Source organism: Pan troglodytes, chromosome 8 (assembly GCF_028858775.2).
Source record: "Pan troglodytes isolate AG18354 chromosome 8, NHGRI_mPanTro3-v2.0_pri, whole genome shotgun sequence".
Lineage (NCBI taxonomy): Eukaryota > Metazoa > Chordata > Mammalia > Primates > Hominidae > Pan > Pan troglodytes.
In genome coordinates this window covers 135,882,222-135,905,029 of record NC_072406.2, presented here as the reverse complement: position 1 = coordinate 135,905,029, position 22,808 = coordinate 135,882,222, and the positions used below count along the sequence as shown (strand labels likewise).

The window sequence follows — 22,808 nt, the reverse complement described above, 5'->3', positions numbered from 1 at the left end:
GCTCTTTCTCTACCAGAGATAAGGCTGTCACTCAGGGCAAACTTAGCAGATTTGAGGCTCAGTATCAGCTTGTGAAGCTGGGAGATAGAATCCCTGAGTTCATCATTTTCTTTCATCATTTTGCCCACTGAACTTAGGAGCAACCAAGCAGATTCATTATGTCCCTTGGTTCTCCACATATGGTCAAAGGTATTATGTATAGAGTCACTAAACTCCTTGCCTGTCATGAGTGATGAATTAGGAGTGTCAAATGTATTTATTTTACATAAATCTTTTTTCTTTTTTAGACGAAGTCCCACTCTGTAGCTCAGGCTGGAGTGCAGTGGTGCAATCTTGGATCACTGCAACCTCCACCCTCCAGGTTCAAGTGATCCTCCCAGCTCAACCTGCTGAGTAGCTGGGACTACAGGTGTACACCACCACACCCAGCTAATTTTTGTATTTTTTAGTAGAGATGGGGTTTTGCTATGTTGGCCAAGTTGGTCTTGAACTCCTGACCTCAGGTGATCTGTCCACCTCAGCCTCCCAAATTGCTGGGATTACAGGCATGAACCACTGCACCTGGAAATTTTGCATAATTCTCTAAACAGTTCACAACAAGGACTATCAGTGTTGTCCATACTATTAGAAGTAGAGTCCTTAGCATTTTTGGGTCTAATCATATTAAGCAGCCAACTCCAGAAACCCCCAAACCAATGAAAGAACTCCATCCTTAATATTCTGCTCCTCTAGAACCACTCCTAGTACCAAAATCTGTATTAGTCAGGGTTCTCTAGAGGGACAGAACTAATAGAATAGAGAGATATATAAAGGGGAGTTTATTAAGTATTAACTCACATGATCACAGTGTCCCACAATAGGCCGTCTGCAAGCTGAGGATCAAGGAAAGCCAGTCTGAGTCCCAAAACTGAAGAACTTGGAGTCTGATATTCGAGGTCAGGAAGCATCCAGCACAGTAGAAAGATGTAGGCTGGGAGGCTAGGCCAGTCTGGTCTTTTCACATTTTTCTGCCTGCTTTATATTCTAGCTGCACTGGCCCCTGATTAGATGGTGCCCATCCAGATTAAGGGTGGGTCTGTCTTTCCAAGCCTACTGACTCAGATGTTAATCTCCTTTGGCAATACCCTCACAGACATGCCCAGGATCAATACTTTGCATCCTTCAAGCCAATCAAGTTGACACTCAGTATTAACCATCATAGCACCCAATGGTCAAGACTGATAACTGCAGCTACCACTTAGTCTCAAATCCAAAATCGCAGAAAAGAATGTATTGGATCAGGTGTCTAGTGTAGGCCAATCAACTGTGATCACATTATCAAGGTACTGTGATTGGCCTAGTTTCTGTCAGGTGCACCTTTAGGTATTCCTCTGTGGCCAAGGTACACAGTCATGCTGCACAACACATCTGCTCCAAAGGTGATCATGTACAAGGGTCTAAGTGGAAAAGTAACTCCCACAATAGAGCTAAGCACACAAAACAATGTTTCCAGGTAGACATAATTAAAGCAGATTATGATATCTGTTGGGCACCACCATGTTTGGCACATCTTCCAAAAGTTGAGATTCTCGTCTCTAATTATTGAAGACAACTGACATTACAGTCATTAGAAAAATTCACTAAGATCTAGATTTCATGTTTAGTTTATGCTTTCAGTGTTCAATTTCTTAAATTCTGATTGATTATGTGGCCTCTGTGTTTTGAGAAAGGGAGATTATATGCAAGTGATGGAGAAGTGCTAATTTTAGGTTTAAGATGTAAGAATTTTTAACCAAGAACAATTACTACGCATCATGTGCAGCTCCAGATAACTTGCTTAAGTACCCCTAAAGGTTGGCAATTGATCTGAGAACATTGAAATCCTATACCTAGGACCTAGGGAAAAGAGAAGTATGATGAAGACCAAAGAATAGGGGAAGAGAGCATCCAGGTATGGAGAAATAGGAAACAAGTGATCTGATCCTTTCTTTCTACCAACCTAGTGAATTACCACATCCTTGATGATGAACTTGGCTTCTTCTTAGACAAAGTAAGATCATGTGTATGGAAGCATTTTGCAAACTGAAGTGCCAGATGAATTGTTATTAGAAAATGTTAATACAGTTGCTCTTTCAAGGAAAGAAGAAATTATACATAAAGAAATCAAGAGCAAAGATCTTATTTTTTTTACTTATAAAACATCTTTAAGAGATGAATGTGGCATCTTTACACACATCTGTCTCACAAAAGGTAGTTGTGGCATTTTCCTGTATGTAGGCCTATTGTACAACATTCAAATAAATATATTTTAGCTTTATCATTATGTAGTATTTGATGGATACAAAAGAATGGATATAATATATGTGTAAGGTATTAAGCGTTACAATAAAACCAATGCTCATGAACCTGCCATGCAACTAAAGGGCTAGAACAGCAGCCCCCAACCTTTTTGGCACCAGGGACTGGTTTCATGGAAGAGTTTTTATACAGATGGTGGGGATGGGGGATGGGGAAGGGATGGTTTTAGGATGAAACTGTTCCACTTCAGATCATCAGGCATTAGATTCTCATAAGGAGCATGCAACCTAGATCCCTCATGTGCACAGTTCACAATAGGGTTCATGCTCCTGTGAGAATCTAATGCCCTAATGCCACCACTGATCTGACAGTAGGTGGAGCTCAGTTGGTAATGCTCACTCACATTCTGTTGTGTGGCCCAGTTCCTAACAGGCAACAGACCAGTACTGGTTCATGGTCCAGGGGTTGGGGACCCCGGGGCTAGAATATTGTCCTGTTAGCGTAGTCTCTGATTGATGGAAATAATCTCTGTGCCTTTTCCAGATTCCCCTGCTTCTTCCCAGAAGTGGAATCATTCTCCTTATCAGGGACCAATTAATCTCCTACCTTTAGAAACTACTCTTGTCACATATGTATTACATATGAAAAAAATATTTTTCTTGGTTGAGGCTTTATAAAAATGATTTTATACTGAATGTAGCTTTTGGAACTGTCTTTTTCCACTCAACATTATGCTTCACAGGATCATCCATGTTGTTACCTGTGGGTTTAGTTCATATATTTGTAATGCTATTTAACCTTGCAGGTATACCACAATTTATCTATTCTTCTTTGATGAAGATTAGATTGTCCTCTTTTCGATTTTTTATTGTTGCTGTTGTCATTATTGCAATTTTCTCTTAAGAATAATGCTGCTATTAGCATTCTTGTATATGTCTCCTGGATCATTTGTACAAAGCAGTCCCCATGATATATACATAGGAGTATAATGCTGGGTTGGAAGGTGTGCAAATGGTAGTTTAACAGGACAATGACATTTGCTGTCTAAGGTGATTGTCATAGTCTTCTTTAAGGTTTTTATTGTGAAACATGTTTACCAACATTTGGCATTGCTATTCTTACTTTTCAATGTAAAAGGTGTAAAGCATTATCTTTCACTGATGTCCTTAGAGAAACTTGCATTTCCGTAACCACTAACAGGGTTGAACTTCCTTTCCTATGTTTATTTGCCATTTAGTTACCTTTGCTGTGAAATATTTGTCATGTTTCTCCATTTACATTGTGTGCTTTTTCTTTGCCTCATTGATTTATAGAATTTTTAAAATATATTCTCAATATTAATCTTTTGTCAGCTAAATGTGCTCAAAATAGATTCTCTCAGCTTAGAATTTCTTTTACTGCTTTCTTGATGATGTTTTTTAATAAGCAAAAGTTTTAAATTTTAATGTACTTCAGTTTATTTGTCTTTTATGATTTGACTGGTTGTGTTTTATATATAAATTTCTTCCAAACTCCATGGTTATGAACTTATTCTTCTATTTGTTATTCAGGTTTTTTAAGTTTTAGGTTTCGCTTGTCACATTTAAGTAGCTAATCCAGTCAGCATCATTCTCTGCAAACTATTGCAAGGACAAAAAACCAAACACCACATGTTCTCACTCATAGGTGGGAATTGAACAATGAGAACACTTGGACACAGGAAGGGGAACATCACACACCAGGGCCTGTCGTGGGGTGAGGGGAGGCGGGAGGGGGATAGCATTAGGAGATATACCTAATGTAAATGACGAGTTAATGGGTGCAGCACACCAACATGGCACATGTATACATATGTAACAAACCTGCATGTTGTGCACATGTACCCGAGAACTTAAAGTATAATAAAAAAAAAAAGAAAAAAGAAAAAAAAAAGAAATGATTTTGTGAAAAATGTTGGGTATAGGGTCCAGTTTTAGTTTTTTTCTATATTAATATTCAGTTGCGTTGAGATCATTTATTTAATAGTTCATTTATTTAAAATTGATATGCTAGAGATCTCTTGCAGGTTTTATATATGCATGGGTCTGTTTCTGGGCTCTCAATTCTCTTACATTTATAAATTTGTCTATTCATACACCATTATCACAGTGTCTTAAAGCTTTATAATAATAAGCTTCAATATCTTGATAGGACAATACTCTACTGTTTCTTTTTCTCATAAAGTATCTTGGCTATTTTGGGCTTTATTCTTTCCTATACATTTTAGAATCAGTTTGTGAAGTTTCTTGAAAATGCAATTGAGATTTTTGGAAAGAATTGACACATTTCCAGTATCTTCGTATCAATGAACATGGTATAGATCCCCACTTATGTATGTCTTTTAAAATGTTATTCAATAAAAATTTAAAGTTTCCTCCATAAATATCTTGCACATCTTTATTTTATTTGTAAGTGTAAGTACATTATTTTTGGCTGCCGGTGTATAGAAATGTAATTAATTTTTTGTGTATTGGCTTATGTCCAGCCATCTTGCTGAACTCTCTTATTAATTCTATTTTAGAAATGTTTTTACCTTTATGGATAATTACATAGTTTGATAAATGTTGTATGTATGCTTAAGAAATGAATATTCTCTAACTTTTGTGTTCTGAGTTCTATGTATATTCATTACATCAAGGTTTTTATTTTATTAAAATCTTGTATATTTTTGCTATTTTTGTTGCCTTTTTAAAACAATAATTGAGAGAGGAATGTTAGTACTCTTCTATGCTGATGGATTTGTCAGTTTTTACTTATACTGATTTTTATTTTATTTTACTTTTTGCTTATATTTTTGGAGCTCCTGTATTAGGTGCATACAATCTAAAATTGTTATTTTATTCCTGGCAAACTGAATCTTTTATAATAATGTAATGACTGTCTTTATCTCTAATAATGCTTTTAGTCTTAAAATATATTTTGTCTGTTATTATTATAGCTACCTTAGTTTTCTTTTAGTATTTGCTTTTATGGATAGTTCTTCCATTAATTTCAACTTTCTTACATTTTGGGTCTGTTTCCTATGAACAGTATATTGGTAATTTTTAATCCAACTTAATGATCTATTAACTAATCTATTTATATTTGTGGTGATAGCTTTTATAATTTGATTTATTTATGCTTTCTCTCTGTTATTCTTTTTAGTTGTCTTTTATATAATCTGAGTTTTCTCACCTTGCTTGGTTTTTCCATTATGCTGATTTTGCATAAAACACTCTGTTATTTCAGTTTTTACTCCTGGAATTTTACCAAGTATACTAAGCAAAATTGAAAGAAATATCTTATTAATTTTTAATAAGTTAATACTTCCTTAACAATAATAGGATACCTATGTGTCTCAGGTTCTTCATCTGTAAAACGGAGATAATAATACCTACCTCATAGCATTGTAGTCATACTTAAGTCAATTTATGTATATGTATGTGTGTGTATGTATCTATATCTATATATGTATATATGTGAGTGTATCTATATCTATTTACATGAGTGTATTTATATCTATTTATATATCTTAGAGTGGGACCTGGCACATAACAAACACAAATTACTGCCTTTTCTATCTTCACTAAGTACTTATCATGCACTATGACTAACTTTTGCAGTTTGAGGTGCAACAGCAAAACTAGCATCAATTTCTTTTTTGTTCTTCACAATTTCACTGACAGAAGATTGGTTCTTACTATAGATCTTAGCAATCTTAGCATACCCTATTTTTTCTTCTTTCATTATTAAGTTGAGAACTTTCACCGTTTCATTTAAAGGAAACACTTTATGGCTTCTCTTTCATATGTCTGAATTGCCAGCATCCCTACTTCTTGCACTTTGGGGCCGTTCTTAAATAAAATAAAGGTTATAAGCACTGCCATATCATGTCAGTCGATCTGATAACTGAGAAGGCCACTAAGTGACTAATGGGCAGGTAGCCTATACAGCATGGATGTGCTAGACAAAGGGGTGATTCACGTCCTGAGCAGGATGATGTAGGATGCCGTGCTATTTCACCATGCTACTCAAAATGGTGCAGTTTAAAACTTATGAATTGTTCATTTCTGGAATTTTCCATTTAATATTTTCAGACTTAAAGTTACTACAGTCTGTAGAAAAGGAAACCATGGATAAGGGGGGATTACAGTATTTGTGAAGTGCTTCCAAAGGCATCTGATGTGCTAGGTACTATATAAATCTTTGCTAAAGGAAAATTTAAAAATGTGATAATTACAAAATCAGAAGTTCTTTGGGACCTAGGTTTGTTGCTTTTTGTTTATGCTGCCTTTTTCTCATGGAGAATATTTTCTTATGGGTTTAATGATTTTTTAAAAATTGTATAAATAATTGTTCTTGACTCAGTAATTACTTAATTGTACCTGCTGAAACCTCCAAGAGCCTATGTTGAAGATTCTTTTCTTTTGAGGGGATTCATGTGTGCTTCTGTTGGGAACCAGTGGATACAACTGTGCTGAGATCTTTTAGCCACTTTTGAGAGTCCTGGAAAAGTCTCAAGTTCAGCTTCCCTAGCTTTCGGTGGTCCTCAGGCTTAGTACTCTGATCCTGGCACTGTTAGATGCATTTTCCCTGGGGCGACCCTGGCTTTTGTGTTTGTGCATTACTCACTATTCTTTTTTTCAGCTAACAGCTGGTTTTTGTTGTTGTTGTTGTTGTTGTTTTTGTTTGCCCAATTGGAGAGTTTCTTTACTTGCTCACAAACCCACTGATGGTTTTAAGCATTTGTTTTGATGTCACCAGAAACTAGTTGTACACTAGTAGAAGGCTCTATAAGCAATTAATCTTTCTTTTTGTTAATGATAGGTATTCTTTGTTTTTAATTAAACCATATTAGCATCATATAGTAAAATGTCTAAATATATTCCAGCTTTTTCTATTATGGCCTGCCTCCTCTGTTTTTCTGATTTGAAGGAAGGCTGGATTGGAGGGCAATGTGGTAATATCATATAAAGGTATTTTGTTTTGTTTTTAAATTTTTTAAGTGAGGGAGATGGCTGCAGCCCATAGAAGCCTCTCCTCATTCCGCAGTCAAGAAATCTTTGACACAAACCTTTCTTTATTTGGACTACATTGCTTGGAGTTCGTAACCTCCAGTTGCAGAGAATTAAATGTCAAAGTGGTTTTGTGATGTGGAATAATCTATTTGAGGAAAGTGGAAAAAAGCCACAACAGTGCCATGGTTTTTAAACTTTCCCTGAAGATTAGAAGACCAGGAAACAGTGACATTATAGCTTCAGTCTTCTGAGCCTCTTTAATAACAATGGATTTGCCTGTCACAAAAGAATAACATAATCAGCTTTTATGTTAGATCAGGACTATGTTCATTCACGAACCTGCCCCGCCTCCTTTTCCATCTAAGCCACGCAGACTTCCTCTGCCCTCCCACGACTTGCTGTACTTGTCTCATCACAGCACTTGATCACACTCTCTTGAAATTTCCAGATTACTTCCTTGTCTTCATCATCAACCTGTAAAAACCTTGAGTAAAGGAATGTTGTATAAGTTACCTTTGTATTCCCAGAAGCTAGTAGCTGCAGGGAGAGGAGCAGGACTTAACCACACATCCCATAATGCTTTAACCTTTTCATGTAGGTAGAGCTTTAAGACACAATTCAGTCCTCCCACAACATCATGCAGATTGGCAAGTATCTCTTCTATCACCCTGGATTATCAGCCTGCATTATTTTAATGAAGATTTAATTAATTATTAATTTCCTTATGGCAATGACAGAACATTTCCATTACTAGGGCACAAAGGGGTAAATGTGAAGATCCACACCCTGGAAGTGTTTGGAGGGAGCATCTGAATTATGTCCCAGTTCAACTTTAATAGTAATCCTGTATGTTGGTATGGCATCTGACAGTGTATAATTTCTGTGTTCTTATTAACAGCTCATATTTATGGAACAGTTACTGCGTGCCAGGCACTGTGCTCAGACTACTTGCATTACCCCATTCAATCCCTAGTCACTATACAAGGAGGTAGAGTTGTTACCTTATCTTACAGCTGGGGCTCAGTAGACACACTGCTATCACATGGGTTGCAGCTAGTAAGTGGAAGAACTAGAATTTCAGTTTGGTCTTTGATATGGTTTGGCTCTGTGTCCCCGCCCAAATCTCATCTTGAATTGTAATCCCTACGTGTAGGGGAGGGACATGGTGGGAGGTGACTGGATCATGGGGGCAGTTTCCCCCATGCTGTTCTCATGATAGTGAGTTGTCATGAAATCTGATGGTTTCATAAGTGGCAGTTTCTCCTGTACTCTCTCTCTGTCTCCTGCCGCCATGTAAGATGTGCCTTGTTCCCCTTTGCTTTCCACCATGATTGTAAGTTTCTTGATGCCTCCCCAGCCATGCAGAACTGTGAGCCAATTAAACATCTTTCCTTTAAAAATTACCTAGTCTCGGGTAGGATCTTTATAGCAATGTGAGAATGGACTAATACAGCCTTCTTAATGTCAAAGCCTGGGGTATTAACCAGTATACTATAACATCTCTCAATTCATACATTAATATATAATCTCTATGTAGATAACTTTATTATTTTCAAAGGCTAGGTAGCTTGCCAAGCTTATGTAGTTAGTAAACAACAAAGCTGGATTCAAGCTAAAATGGCTGACACTCATTTTTCTACTCATACTCTTATTGCACGTTTACTCAATGCCACAACAGTAGTTTCAACATGTGTGTGTTTATACAGAAAAACAATGCCTCACAAGCCAATAAAATCAAAATTTTTAAGTGCTGAAAGAAAATAAACATCAATCTAGAATTCCCAACAAAAATATCATTCAAAAATGATGAAATGAAGAAGCCATATTCAGACAACAGAAACTGAAAAAGCGTACTATCAGCATACTTGGTTTAAAAGAAATAGCAAAGGCGCTCTTCAAGCAGAAAGAAAATGATCTCAGATGGAAACGTGGAAATGCAAAATTAATGAAGAATACCAGAAAGGATAAATGAGTAGGTTTATAATCATTAACTACACACAACAGTAGTAGGAATATTTTATAAAATTTAAAATACATATGGAATTGGAAATGGATTCCAAAATAATGCAAAAGCTGGAGGAGTAAATGGACTTGAAGTGTTGTGAAGTTCTGGCATTACCATGGAAGTAGAAGAAATTATCATTTGAATAAGATTGTAGTAATCAAGGATGCATATTGTAATCTTAAGAGAATTATGAAAAGAATATTGTGAGTGTATAACTAATAAGTCAATAAAGAGAAACTAGTAATCAAAATCTGATTATTTTGTGATTTTTTTTCCAATCTTAATATTGGCAGTGATCAATTTTGAGTGATCAAAATTATTTGTATGGAACATTGCATCCAACAATTACAGAGCCGATATTGTTTTCAAGTGCACATAGAACATTTGCCAAAGTTGACCATATACTGAGCCATAAGTGAAACCTCAAGAGAAACCAAAGGGCTGACATTATTTAAAGTATGTTCTCTGTCCACAACGGAATTAAACTAGGAATCAGTAATAAAAAAGTAACTGGAAAATATCTAGTACCTAGACATTAAACAACACACTTCTAAATAGTTCATAATCAAAGAATAAATCACAATAAGAATTAATATTTTGAACTAAATGACAAAGAATATATGACCTATCGAAATTTATGGCGTGAAACTAAAGAGTGCTCAGAGGGAACATTATAACCTGAAATGCTATATTAGAAAAGAAGAAAAACTGACAATCAGTGACCTCAAGATGCTATATAAAAAGAATCGTAAATCAAACTTAAAGAATGCACCAGGAAGGACATAAGTCATTTTAAAAATTTATAATTTATAATATTTATAATTGATTTAATATTTTTGAATGTTGACATGATACAGAGCTGAAACAACTCTGTTACAACCTAAAGACAATACATATGAAAATGAAAACATCTTGATGTTTTGTTAGAACTCTGAGACAATATGAAGAATGAAAGCAGATGATGTCCTCTTAGAACTCTGAGATGACAAGTATGTAAAATGAATGTGTAATAAGTCCTCTTGCCACATCCACGTAGAACTTGGAGATAATGAGTATGAAAACTGAGTTCTTACACAGTCGACTAGCTGAATAAGTGCCAGCAGCATCAAACATCCAGACTCTGTTGTTATGTGAAAAAGAATGAACTCATACTTGATTAAAATAAAAACAAACAAAAAAAGAAAAAAAGTAGAAAAAGTCCCACAGGAAGCATCTTACTCAGTGGTGAAATATAGAAACCTTCCCTTGGATCTCACGAATGAGGCTGGGATGTCAGTTATTCACTTCTTTCAGCATTGGACTGTACATCTTAGCCAGTATAATAAGACAAGAAGAAGAAATAGAGGACCTAATGACTGGAAATAAAGAATCAGAACTGTCATTGGGATAGCATCATATCCATAAAAACATCCAAAGGAGCCCACAAACTATTGGACCTAATTAAAAAATTAGCAAGGTAGCTGGGTACAAAGTCAACATATAAAAAGCATCTATGTGTCTACATACCAGCAACAAATAAGGAGGAAGTAAAATTTAAAGTGATACCATGTAAAATCATTTAAAAAATCAGCTACCCAGGAATAAAGCTAGCAAAAGATAAATAAAAGAAGACCTAAATAAAGAGGATCATAAACCATGTTTATAGATTGAAAGATTTAATACTGTAAAGAGGTCAGTTCCCCCAAAATTGGTGTATGTATTCAATATTAACCCAATTAAAACCCAGAGGCTTTGTTTTAGAAATTGACAAGCTGAATTTAAAATTTATATAGGACTGCAAAGATCTAAGAATAGTGAAGGCAACTTTGAAAAGCAAAAACAAAGTGAGAAAACATATACTATCAGATATAAAGATGTATTATAAAACAATAGACATTAAGACAGATTTAGGATAGGATAAGAAGTAGACCAACAGAACAGAATAGAGCATCCAGAAACATACCTACACATATACAGTCACATGATTTATAGCAAATTTCCACTCTGGTGCAATAGGAAAATAACCATATAAATGGTTCTAGGTCAGCTGGAAGCCCATATAGAAAACCACGTATCTTGCGCTGGGTGCGGTGGTTCATGCCTGTAAATCCCAGCACTTTGGGAGGCTGAGGCAGGCAGATCATGAGGTCAGGACATCGAGACCATCTTGGCAAACATGATGAAACCCCCTCTCTACTAAAAATACAAAAAATTAGCTGGGCGTGGTGGCACGTGCCTGTAGTCCCAGATACTTAGGAAGCTGAGGCAGGAGAATCGCTTGAACCCAGGAGGCAGAGGTTGCAGTGAGCTGAGATGGCATCACTGCACCCCAGCCTGAGTGACAGAGAGAGACTCTGTCTCAAAAAAACAAAAACAAAAACAAAAAAAACAGAAGAAAACCATGTATCTTGACGCGTCACACTATATGGTAATCAACTCCAAATGGATTGCAGATCTTAAATGTGAAAGGTAAAGCAATAAAGTTTTTTAGAAGAAACATCAGTTAATATCTTTATCATCTTGGAGTAGGCAAAAATTTATTGAAAAGAACAAAAATACTGAAAGCCATAAAGAAAAAAATGGCTAAGATTGGATTATATTAAGACTTTTTTTTCATCAAAACATACCACAGGCTGGGCATGGTGGCACACACCTGTAATCCCAGCACTCTGAGAGGCCAAGGTGGGTAGATCACTTGAACCCAGGAGTTTGAGACAAGCCTGGGCAACATGGCAAAACCCCATCTCTACAAAAACAAACAAACAAAATACAAAGATTAGCTGGGTATGGTGGTGCATGCCTGTAGTCCCAGCCACTTGGGAGGCTCTGAGGTGGGTGAATTGCTTGAGCCTGGGAGGCTGCAGTCTGGGTGACAGAGCAAAACGCTGTCTCAAAAAAAAAAAAAAAAAAAGATACTACAAAGAGGATGAAAAGGAAGCCAAATTGGAGGAGACGTTTGCAATATATGTATATATTCAACTCATATCTAGAATGTATAAAGAGCTCTATAAATCAATGTGAGAAAGACAGACAACTTAATTGAAAAAGGGGGAAAACTTGAGTAGGCACTTCTCAAAAGATGGTGTTCAAATACCCAATGAACATACAAAATATCGAACTTCATTAGTCACCAAGTAACTTAAAATAAATCAACAATGAGATAAAAGGATACATCCATCAAGAATGGCTAAAATAAAAAAGGAAGATAATAACAAGTGTCAATAAGAGCATGGAATAACCAGACTCTTGTTTATTGCTGGTCTGAGTACAAATAGGTATAATTACTTTGGAAAATAATGCGGCTGAACGTAGATATGTGAACATGTCTACCCTCTGACCCTATGACCTAGCAATTCCACTCCTAATTATACACCAAACAGAATTTTGTATAAATTCACTAAAATATACATGCAGGAATGTTCACAGAAGCACTCTTCCTAATAATCCAAACTGGAAACTACTCAAATCCCCATTAGCAATAAAATGGATAAATAAATTGTGGTGTCTGTTCTCAGAGTAGAGTAGTAGAACGCAGTGAGAATGAATAAAGCATAATTATAAGCAATGATAAGAATTATCAAAGACGAAACTAGGTCTGAAACAAAATGAACAAAGCCTTCACAAACCTATGACCAGAGGACCCATCTGTGATCACGCTTATTTCAGCAGTGGTTCAAAGGCGGTAGAAAGGGGAGTTAGTTTTCTAAACAGGGAAAAAACAAAGACAGCCTCTGATTGGCAAGCATTCTATTATGGTGGAACTTTTGGAAGTAGAGGATACTTTCTAATTGGTGTTCAGGTACTTTGACCACCCTTGGCGAACTTCAAGAGGGGTAGCTCCCTACTGCCTGGCAGAGGAAGTTCCACTCCTATCAAATGGCCTAAAAGCCTACCATGCCCTGGCCTCTGCTCCCCTGTCCCTTCCTCTGCTCTCCTGGGGCACCAGCATCCTTTCTGTCCTCCAAGTGCCATGTGCCCTCCTTCCTCCATCTGTGAGATGCTTATACGTCCGTGGGAGAGAACGACAGTATCAAGTAATTCCAGAAAGGAGTATGAAATTACAAACTGAATTAAACTATGAAAGAAAGCGTATAAGAAAGAAATTGGCTAGATTGAAGGGTTAAGACTGGCTTTTTTTACTTGGTATGGGGTCTGAATAATTTAAAGGCAGACAGAGGCGGAGAGAAGAGGAGGAGTTCAAACAGATGCAGCAGTATGTGCAAAGGCCCTGGGGCAAGAGAGAGTATAAACAGTATCAGGAATTGAAAGAAAGAACACAGAGAACGCAAGGCAAGCAAGGGTCTCGTAGAACGTGATGAGGATTTTGTTAATACTAAGATGGCATAATATTTAATATAAGAATACTTAAAATAAGAGCTATTTTTAGCAGGGATGACATGATAATATTTCATTAGAAAAGTAAGCTCTTGCCTGCAAGATAGATGGGGGAGCAATTTAGATGCCAGGGGGCCTGAGAGAGTGAACTGGGGTGGTGGCAGGGGAGGTGGAGAGAGTTGGATACATTCTTGAAAATGCGGGAGTTAAAATTGACAGAACTTGGTGATGGATTCAATATAGGGGAATGTGTTATTCTGTTTTCATACTGCTATGGAGAAATACCCGAGACTAGGTAACTTATAAAGAGATTTAATGGACTCACAGTTCCACATGGCTGAGGAGGCCTCACAATCACGGTGGAAAGCGAAAGAGGAGCAGTCATGTCTCACCTGGCGGCAGGCAAGAGAGCATGTGCAGGGAAACTGCTCTTTACAAAACCATCAGGTCTTGTGAGACTTATTCACTATCATGAGAATGAGATGGGAAGAACCTGCCCCCATGATTTAATTACCTCCCACTGGGTCCCCCCAACAACATGTGGGGATTATAGGAGCTACAATTCAAAATGAAATGTGGGTGAGGACACAGCCAAACCGTATCAGGGAGGAAGGGAAGGTGGGACACCCAGGCTAACACTGGGATTTTGGTCTCCCTGGGTGAATGGCAGTACCTTTCCTGGGGCAGGGCCTCTGGTGGACTGTCACGTCAGAGTGTAGAGCGGAAGGCGTGAATCAGTTCGTTTAAAGCAAGTTAAATTTGAGATGTCGCAGAGACTTTAAGTGGAGGGGTCAACTAGGCAGGAGGATATGATGTAGCTTTGCAGTTCAGAAGATAGTTCTGAGCCATAGAAACAATTACGATTCAAACATAAGTAGGGGATTGGTATTCTTATTTTTTTTTGAGTTTGAGAAATTATGACTTGGCTTTCATTTCCTTTTTTTCCCTGCCCTCTCCTTTTTCTTTGGAGAACTTCTTTTTATTTTTCTCTCTACTCCCCTCTTATTGTCTTGTGCTTCTCTTGACCTAGGGGTTTCCTACATTCATCACCTCTATCTCGGCAGGATACAGCTCCCGCCTCTGTTGTCTGTCTTGCTGTATCACCCTCGGGCCTTATCAGCTGAAAAACAGGCAGCAAAGGAACGGCAGCTACAAGTCATTCGGAAATTATTTGTATGTGGGAAACAGGTTGCTATTTTGGGTGTGGATAATTTTCCAGGGCAAAGGAAGGAGCTGTTGCCGAGGTGCTTTTCTTGTTAAGGCAATGCTAATGCATCTCCCTCCCCAGCCCTGGGCTCAAACTGGTGACTCTCAGAGGAGGAATGTGGTGTGTGATCGATTCTGGCTTCTAACGAGTATTCAGACAGAGCTGGTGGGGAGGAGAGAGGAGAAGAAGAGAAGGTGTGAGATGAGGGTTTGTTTCCAAGCATGTATAAAATCACCTAAGAATCATTTTCATGACAAGTCAGTCGGATGAACCAGAATGCATAGAACCAGCTGTTCTTTTGAAATAAACTCTACTGGGCAGTATAAATTCAGACAGGAAACTCAAAACTTTATTTGGATAGATCTGAATCCTGAGGGCAAGCAGGCAAGTAGGAAAAGGATTCCAAATACTTCAAGGGGCAGAATTTTCTAAACAAAACAAAACAAAACAAAAAAACCCAAAAAACTAGTAAATTGCTTCTTAGTTCCAATATTTAAAAAGTTAAAAGAGGGGGTGTACTCAGGAAGACTTTCCTATATTGTTCAACAACTAATATTATAAAAAACTGAGGCAGAGAGAAAAAAAGGTGTAGGTCACTTTTCTTGCCAAGGCTATCAGGTTAACCTCCACTCTGGAAAGTCAAATTATGGCTAATTTACCCCCAGAAATTTCTGTGCAGTAGGGTGTGATGATGGGGGTATTTATTTGGGTCCAGCTATCACTGGATTCTTCCTGGGGTGGGGATTGTCTGTGTGGCTGTGACAGCCAAGGAGAAATTCAGTATCTCTTAGAGACTCAACATTTTATTTTTGTGATTGGTAAAATCTCATTTGTTACATTCCCAAATCAGCTTCCTAACCAAAATGTTTAGACCAGTTTGCAACCTTTACCCAGATTATTTTTCGACTGAGCTTCTTGGGTGTGATGTAGGTGTTCAATGCAAAAAGATACATACACATTTGTATATCTTTACATCTGTGATCAACGGTTAGTGATTACTAGGGGCTAGGCCTTGTTCTAAGTGATTAAAGGGCATTAAACTGAGGCTTACATTAATTCTTTAAGGTTGATGCTTTTATGATTCCCTTATTATGGATGAATATATAGTGGCATAGGTGGGTCAGTTAGTTACCTGGCTGAGGTCACAGAGCTGTAAATGTCCTGGAGCCAGGGTTTGACCCAGTGCCATCTGCCTCTGGCACCTGCTCTCCTCACTTCTAAACCTCTTCATGGAAGAACAAACATTTTAAAGTGTGTAGTCCTAATGATGTTTTATTTTCTCATAGGAGTGACTGGGTGACATCCTATAAGGTCATGGTGAGCAATGACAGCCACACGTGGGTCACTGTTAAGAATGGATCTGGAGACATGGTGAGTCTCATCCTCCATTTAACCATGCCTTTCTTCCTGGCTGGGTGGGGTTTTGCAAAGAGAGGCAATGTATGATCAACTCTTTGGAGATTTGTGGATTCTGTGTCAACTCAAACCTACCACAACAGTCTGATGGACAGAGACCCCTTCCCTGCCTTGAAGCCCAGCAGCAAGTGACACACATTTAGAGCTAATGTAAAATTCAGCCTTTATTTACTCCCATCAGGCAACTGCAGGAATGCAGCCTCTTATGTAATTTGCAAGTTAGCCCTGGAAGTTGCATGCATGGGGCATGCTAGGGCCCCTTGCAGCTGTTCCTAATAGTTTCCTAACTTCATTTCGTGACCTTGGCCTTTTAGTTCCATGATTAGCTCCAGCTTAGTCCTGATCCTGTCACTCTCTTCCTCAGATTCTCAAGTGCATATTCCTAGCATGGTATCCAATGTCTTACACAGTCTGACTAGTCTTGACTGTGGCCTCCTTTTTCAACCTTCTTTATCATTCTTACCCCCTACACAGAGTCCTGTGTCCTTGTACAAGTGAAACAGCTGCTTTTCTGCCTATGAATCCAATATTTAGGCTTCTGCACTCATTGTTCATTTTCTCTGGATACCCTCTCATCCCTACAGATCTAAATAGCTTTCCTTCAATGCCAGTTCAAACAGCCCCTCTTCCCCAAAACTTTGCCTGGTCCTCTCCATCTTCTGAAATCCCAAAGCTCTCTAGTTGTCCTTTTGCCGTGACACCGATAGAATTTTTCTACAGTATATAATTACCAGCCCCACTCCCTGCATACCAACTAGATGGAGGCTTCCTGAGGGCAGGATCCAGGCCTGATTCATTTCTTTTTTTTTTTTTTTCTTTTCAATGCACAGCACACATTAGGTTTTCCTCAATAAAGTCTTGTTGAATGAGTGAATTCTGACTTTTTATCCCTTGGTAATTAAGCACTAAAAGATTTTCCTTTTCTCCCATGAGCATAAATAGATATTTGAGGGAAACAGTGAGAAGGAGATCCCTGTTCTCAATGAGCTACCCGTCCCCATGGTGGCCCGCTACATCCGCATAAACCCTCAGTCCTGGTTTGATAACGGGAGCATCTGCATGAGAATGGAGATCCTGGGCTGCCCACTGCCAGGTGAGTTCACCCTCCTGTGCTTCCTGCAGGGTGGGAGCACTGATGGAAAGCAGATGCCCAGCCAAGACAAATAAAAATAAACTAAGCAGACCAGGCACAGTAGCTCATGCCTGTAATCCCAGCATTTTGGGAGGCTGAGGAGGCAGAATCAATCACTTGAGTCTGGAAATCCAAGACCAGCCTGGGCCACAAAGGGAGACATTGTCTCCACAAAAATAAAAATAAATAAATAATAAATAAAATGTAAAAATTACCCAGGCATGGTGGAGTGAGCCTGTAGTCCCAGCTACTTGGGAGGCTGAGGCAGGAGGATCACTTGAGCCCAGAGGTGAAGGCTGCAGTGAGCCGAAATAGCACCACTACACTCCAGCCTGGGCAATGGAGTGAGACCCTGTCTCAAATAAATAAAAAGATAAAAAGTAATACTAAACCAAGCAATTGTTTTCTTATGTAAAAAAATACATGTCTATGGTAGAATATTTAGAAAACATAAGTGAACCAAAAAGAAAATGAGTAAACATTTCCCATAAGCCCACTGGGAAGAACAGTCAACAATTGGGCTACTGAAGTCCCTTGCCAAGTGTAGTTTTGCCTATAGTGATTTTAAGATGATGCCTACCACTCAGAAGTGAGAAAAAAGAAAATTATGTTGAAATTTGGGAGAACACATTTATTTATCATTGGCAGATACCATTACACTGGGTAGTGGCGGTGGGGTAGGAGGGAGTAGAAGTTCATTCTAAACCATTGACAGTCTTTTTCTGATGAAGTAGCTGCTCTTGGAAGCCTGTGTCTTTGGGTAAATGCTTACTCAGGTAGTATTCCACTTGCCTTATTTTCACATGAGATATTTGGGGGTGACCTCGGGGTGGCTTGAAGAAAGGGGGTTTGAATTCACATGTGCCACCTGCATCTTTGGTAATGTCTTCTCTGCACAGGCTGCTCTGTCTCAGCCTTTCAGGCATTCCAAGCTTGTGCCTAGATGGAGCCTGCAGGCTGCAGCCTCTTCATCCTGACCACACATCTCCAAAGAAGGTGGCTGGCCTGAGATCACCCCCTACAGGGCCTCATCACTTCATGGGGCCTATAGGAAACTTCACATTCCTGTTCACCTGCAGTCCACCCACGCAGTCAGGCCGTGGGGACATGGGGCACAGTCGTCGCTCATCCCCCAAACTCTCCAGTGAGGCCTTCCCACTCCTGCCTAGTGTGAGGTGCAGGGCTGGCTACCTATGGGACTCGTAGTCCCTCCCAGCACTGCCTGGGGCAGGGTACCAGCTCTGATGCTATTTCTGTAGTAACCCCCTCTTCATGAACTTACATTTCCTGTATTTTTGAAGCATACTGAAGGTCATTTAATTGTTTTTCTCTCAATCCCGTAGTATTCATGATCTTGCTAGCCAACCTCAGATTTTTAGAATACAAACCTCATGTTGGTGAGAAAGACAGATTTATCTACCTAACTGCTTACCCTCACACTGGTCATATTTTTTGTGTGTTTTATATTTATGTGTACTTATTCGATTGTGCAAGTTTTTTTATGTCATCAAAACCATTAGAGACCATCTGTCTTTGGGATGCTTCTCCCCTAGCCCGTGGAAAAAATGCCATGTTTTCAATCTGCCTCAGACGGTTGGAAGTTCAGTTGTTTCTAATCACTGGATTCTGTAAACAACCCCGCAGAGAACATTCTTATTGCTCTGTCCTTCTTTTGTGTGTGTCCACAATTATTTCCTGAAATTAGATTATGATAAATAGGATTGCTGGTACAAAGAATGTGCCCAGTTTCAAGGCCGATGCAGAGAGAATGTGGAAGGCCTGATGGTGGATGTGGGCCTCCTTCTGTGGCGGGCTGGTGCAGGAACTGCCTCAGGACTGGTCCTGGCATCCTGGACCCGCTGGGCTCTCCAGCACAGGGCGACTGTGGGCACAGGTATCTTCAGGAGGCATTTATGGTCTCTGGCCCTCTTGATGCCAGCCCAGGAGTCTTGCTCTCCTATTCTGCTCAGCACAGCCTTGGTCTGCTTGCTTGAAAAAGTAGGGCCGCAGCTTTTCTCTGCGGGTAGGAACTCATCTGTTGTTGGCAAAGGGCAAAAAGGCAGCCTATGAGAGTCTCATGAAATAAATACTTCCCTGTGAAGTTATTCTTGGTGTGTGTGTGTTTGAAGATGGGCCCTGGAGGTCCTTTAAACCCTCACAAAGTCAGGGTTACACTGTGAAATCTGAATTCATGTATGGACTCAGAATGGTTCTATTTTCCACCCCCCAAATATTGAGGACCATTTTTTTTTTCTAGAAGTTACTTAGCAGTTTGCTCAGAGGGGAGCGGCTGTTCACGCATGCTGCCTGATGGGGTCATCATGTCCAAGGATGGGGCAGCTCAGGGGCCCAAAACGAGTCTTGCTTATCACCCCGGTGCTAGGGAGATTCCTTTGTAAAAGTTATTGAGGCCAGAGCCAGGGATGACCCAAGGTGACCTCGTGGTTTAAACGTAGCCTCTCCGAGTCTGCACTTTCCAGGCCTCTTTCTCATGAAACATTCATTTACCTTTGCTTCTGTGTCTCTTTGTTCTGTCCCTTTCTTCCTTCACTATCTTCCTGTGAACTCTCCGGTGGGGGCGGATGAGGGTGCTGGTGCTTTTTAAGACTCTATGCATAATGTTTCCAGAAATTTTTGAGCTGAAAAGTGAATTACCATATACCATGGTCTATTAATAGAATTTTTAAAGCTCAAAAGTAAAAGAAAATGGAGAGTTGTTGAATGGGTACAGACTGTCAGTTTTGCAAGATGAAAACATTCTGGAGATGGCTGGTGGTTTCACAGCAAGGTGTATAAACTCATCACTACTGCACTATACACTGGAAAAATGGTCAAGTGGTAACCTTTATGTTATGTGTAGTTTTCCACAATTAAAAATAATTTGGCAGGCCACAGCGGCTCCCACCTGTAATCCCAGCACTTTGCAAGGCTGAAGCAGGTGGATCACTTGAGGTCAGGAGTTCGAGACCAGCCTGGCCAACATGATGAAACCCCGTCTCTACTAAAGATACAAAAATTATCCAGGCATGGTGGCGGGTGCCTGTAATCCCAGTTACTTGGGAGGGTGAGGCACAAGAATCACCTGAGCCCAGGAGGTGAGGTCGCAGTGAGCCGAGATCGCACCACTACACTCCAGTCTGGGTGACAGAGTGAGACCCTGTCTCAAATACACACACACATGCACACACACACACACACACACACGGTCTTAAATAAATAAATAAAAATAATTTGATTGCTATTAATAAAAAACAATAAAAGAAAGTCCTCTTTTCTAAGGTCAAATGGACTAGTCCATTTTGCACTGAATATCTATGCTTATCAGAACCTGGGGAGATTTCTGAAGATAAAGTTTTAACAATAAAAAAAAGCGAGTTAAGAACTGTGCCAGCTGACTGGCCAGATGGTCATGGCCTTGGTGGTTTTCAGAGATTTTGCTGTTGCAAACGGCACTGCATTACATGCTGCCTGGTTCTTAAAAGGACCAGGTGAGCTTTGCACATGATTACCCCACTAGGCTACAGCGTTGGCACCCAGCGTCCTAGCAAATGACCTTCAAGATACTGGGGTGGCAGTGCTTGAGGCCCTGGAACTGCCCAGTAGCTTATATTATGAATGTGTGGGGCTTTGATGTCTTTGGGGGAAGTTGTCACTCTTTCCACCTCGTCTTCCTGGCCAGGTCTGAGCGACTGTCCTCCCTCTGTACAGCACTGAGGTGTCCAGGGTTCTTGGGTGTGACTCACAGAACCTAGTGATGGGCACAGAGATCTGTGGACAGGAGCCACTCCCTCAAGCACAGAGGAGCTGCCGAAAGGCAGTGCCTGGGAGTCAGTCCTCCAAGTCGGCCAAGAGCAGGTGACACGCTGTATCCTTCCTCCTGATACGCACATCCTCCCAGCCCATGTTCACTAGTTCATAATTATTGAAAAGCTATTTTAATTGTAAGGCCACCACCTGTCTTGCTAAACTGTGATGTTTCAGCCAGCCACCCCACCCATCATCAAGGTGAACAAATTGGAGAAAGGATGGTCTGTTGCTCTGTTGGGTCACCATGGGTGCAAGACTTTGTACATAAATTGATTTGCTTTGCTCCCTTCCATTTTTGCTTGCAAAGTCGGGCCTGTAGTCTGAATACCCTCTTGTGGCAATGGGTTGATCGTTCATTTGATCCCCAGGCCTGGACTCTTAAAAAGATAGGAATTAGGTAGAGGGCATCAAGCAGCCATTGGCTTCCTCATTCTAGGCCTCCTTTTGCTGAGGGTGATGTCATCAGCGAGCGTCTTTTTGATGGGCATAGACAAGCTTATTGGAGTTGCTGAGTACCAGCTGAGCCCTTCTGGTTGCTAGGGACTTAAAAAGCAGATGAGTTCACACCCCTTTCAGGAGAAGCCTGGTGGACAGAAGGGACATGAGCTTTGGCTCAGCTCAGACCTGGGTGCAAATTCCACTTTTTTATTTTTTATTTTTTATTTTTTTGAGACGGAGTCTCGCTCTGTCGCCAGGCTGGAGTGCAGTGGCATGGTCTGGGCTCACTGCAACCTCCGCCTCCCGGGTTCACGCTATTCTCCTGCCTTAGCCTCTGAGTAGCTGGGACTACAGGCCCCCGCCACCACGCCCGGCTAATTTTTTGTATTTTTAGTACAGATGGGGTTTCACCGTATCAGCCAGGATGGTCTTGATCTCCTGACCTCGTCATCCACCTGCCTCGGCCTCCCAAAGTGCTGGGATTACAGGCGTGAGCCACTGCGCCCAGCCTCAAATTCCACTTTTGCTCCTCAGCAACTGTGGTCTCAGGTAGCCCGTGCAAATGTTCTATGGTTTACTTTCCTATGGAGTAGAGGGAATACCTTCGCTGTAGGGGTGTGGCTGAGTCCTTCAACTTCTGTGGTCATGCTTTCATAAAACATTCAAATAAAATAACACAAATGTTCCTCACAGTCCTAAGGGAAATCCCAAATCTCCTCCTTCCCTAGGGTTTCTGGGGGCTCTGGGGTGGCTGCCCACCTGTCTTCTACCACCTGTGGGTCCCAGCTCTGCTCTGGGTTGCCTTAGGTCTTTCCTGCCAGTGGCTCTGGGTGCTAGAACAGCAGTCTCCACTGATGCCGATTTGTATGCATGAGTATTGCAGAAGGTGTGGGAATAACAGACCTTCTGATGCCGATTTGTATGCGTAAGTATTGCAGAAGGTCTGGGGATAATAAAGGGGCAGCCTGGGCAATCAGCGTTTCTCTTCCTGAGTTTTCTTGTCATCCCAGCAAGGGGAACCAACCTGTTGCTCACTGCCTTCCTCCTCAGTCTAGCCCGCTGCCCTGCCACACTGGTGTTAGAACTGTGCTCTCCCTGGGGAGATCTTTCCTATCTGGCTCTGCTCCTCATTTCCGGTCTCTGTCTCTGCTGTCCCCTGGCTTCCTGTCTCTGGGGCTTCTGGGTTAGGGTGGTGGG

At 40.2% G+C, this 22,808-nt stretch overlaps 1 protein-coding gene across 5 annotated transcripts in view; it reads left to right on the top strand.

The window, feature by feature from the left end:
• The window catches only part of CPXM2 (carboxypeptidase X, M14 family member 2), a 232,864-nt gene that overhangs the window by 128,773 nt on the left and 81,283 nt on the right, over positions 1–22,808 (top strand). For all 5 annotated transcript variants that reach the window (XM_054659951.2, XM_016919556.3, XM_508093.7 and 2 more), the window contains 2 exons: positions 16,105–16,189; positions 17,177–17,327. In XM_054659951.2, the coding sequence (XP_054515926.1) occupies positions 16,105–16,189; positions 17,177–17,327 (236 nt within the window). The remainder of the gene's footprint in view (positions 1–16,104; positions 16,190–17,176; positions 17,328–22,808) is intronic.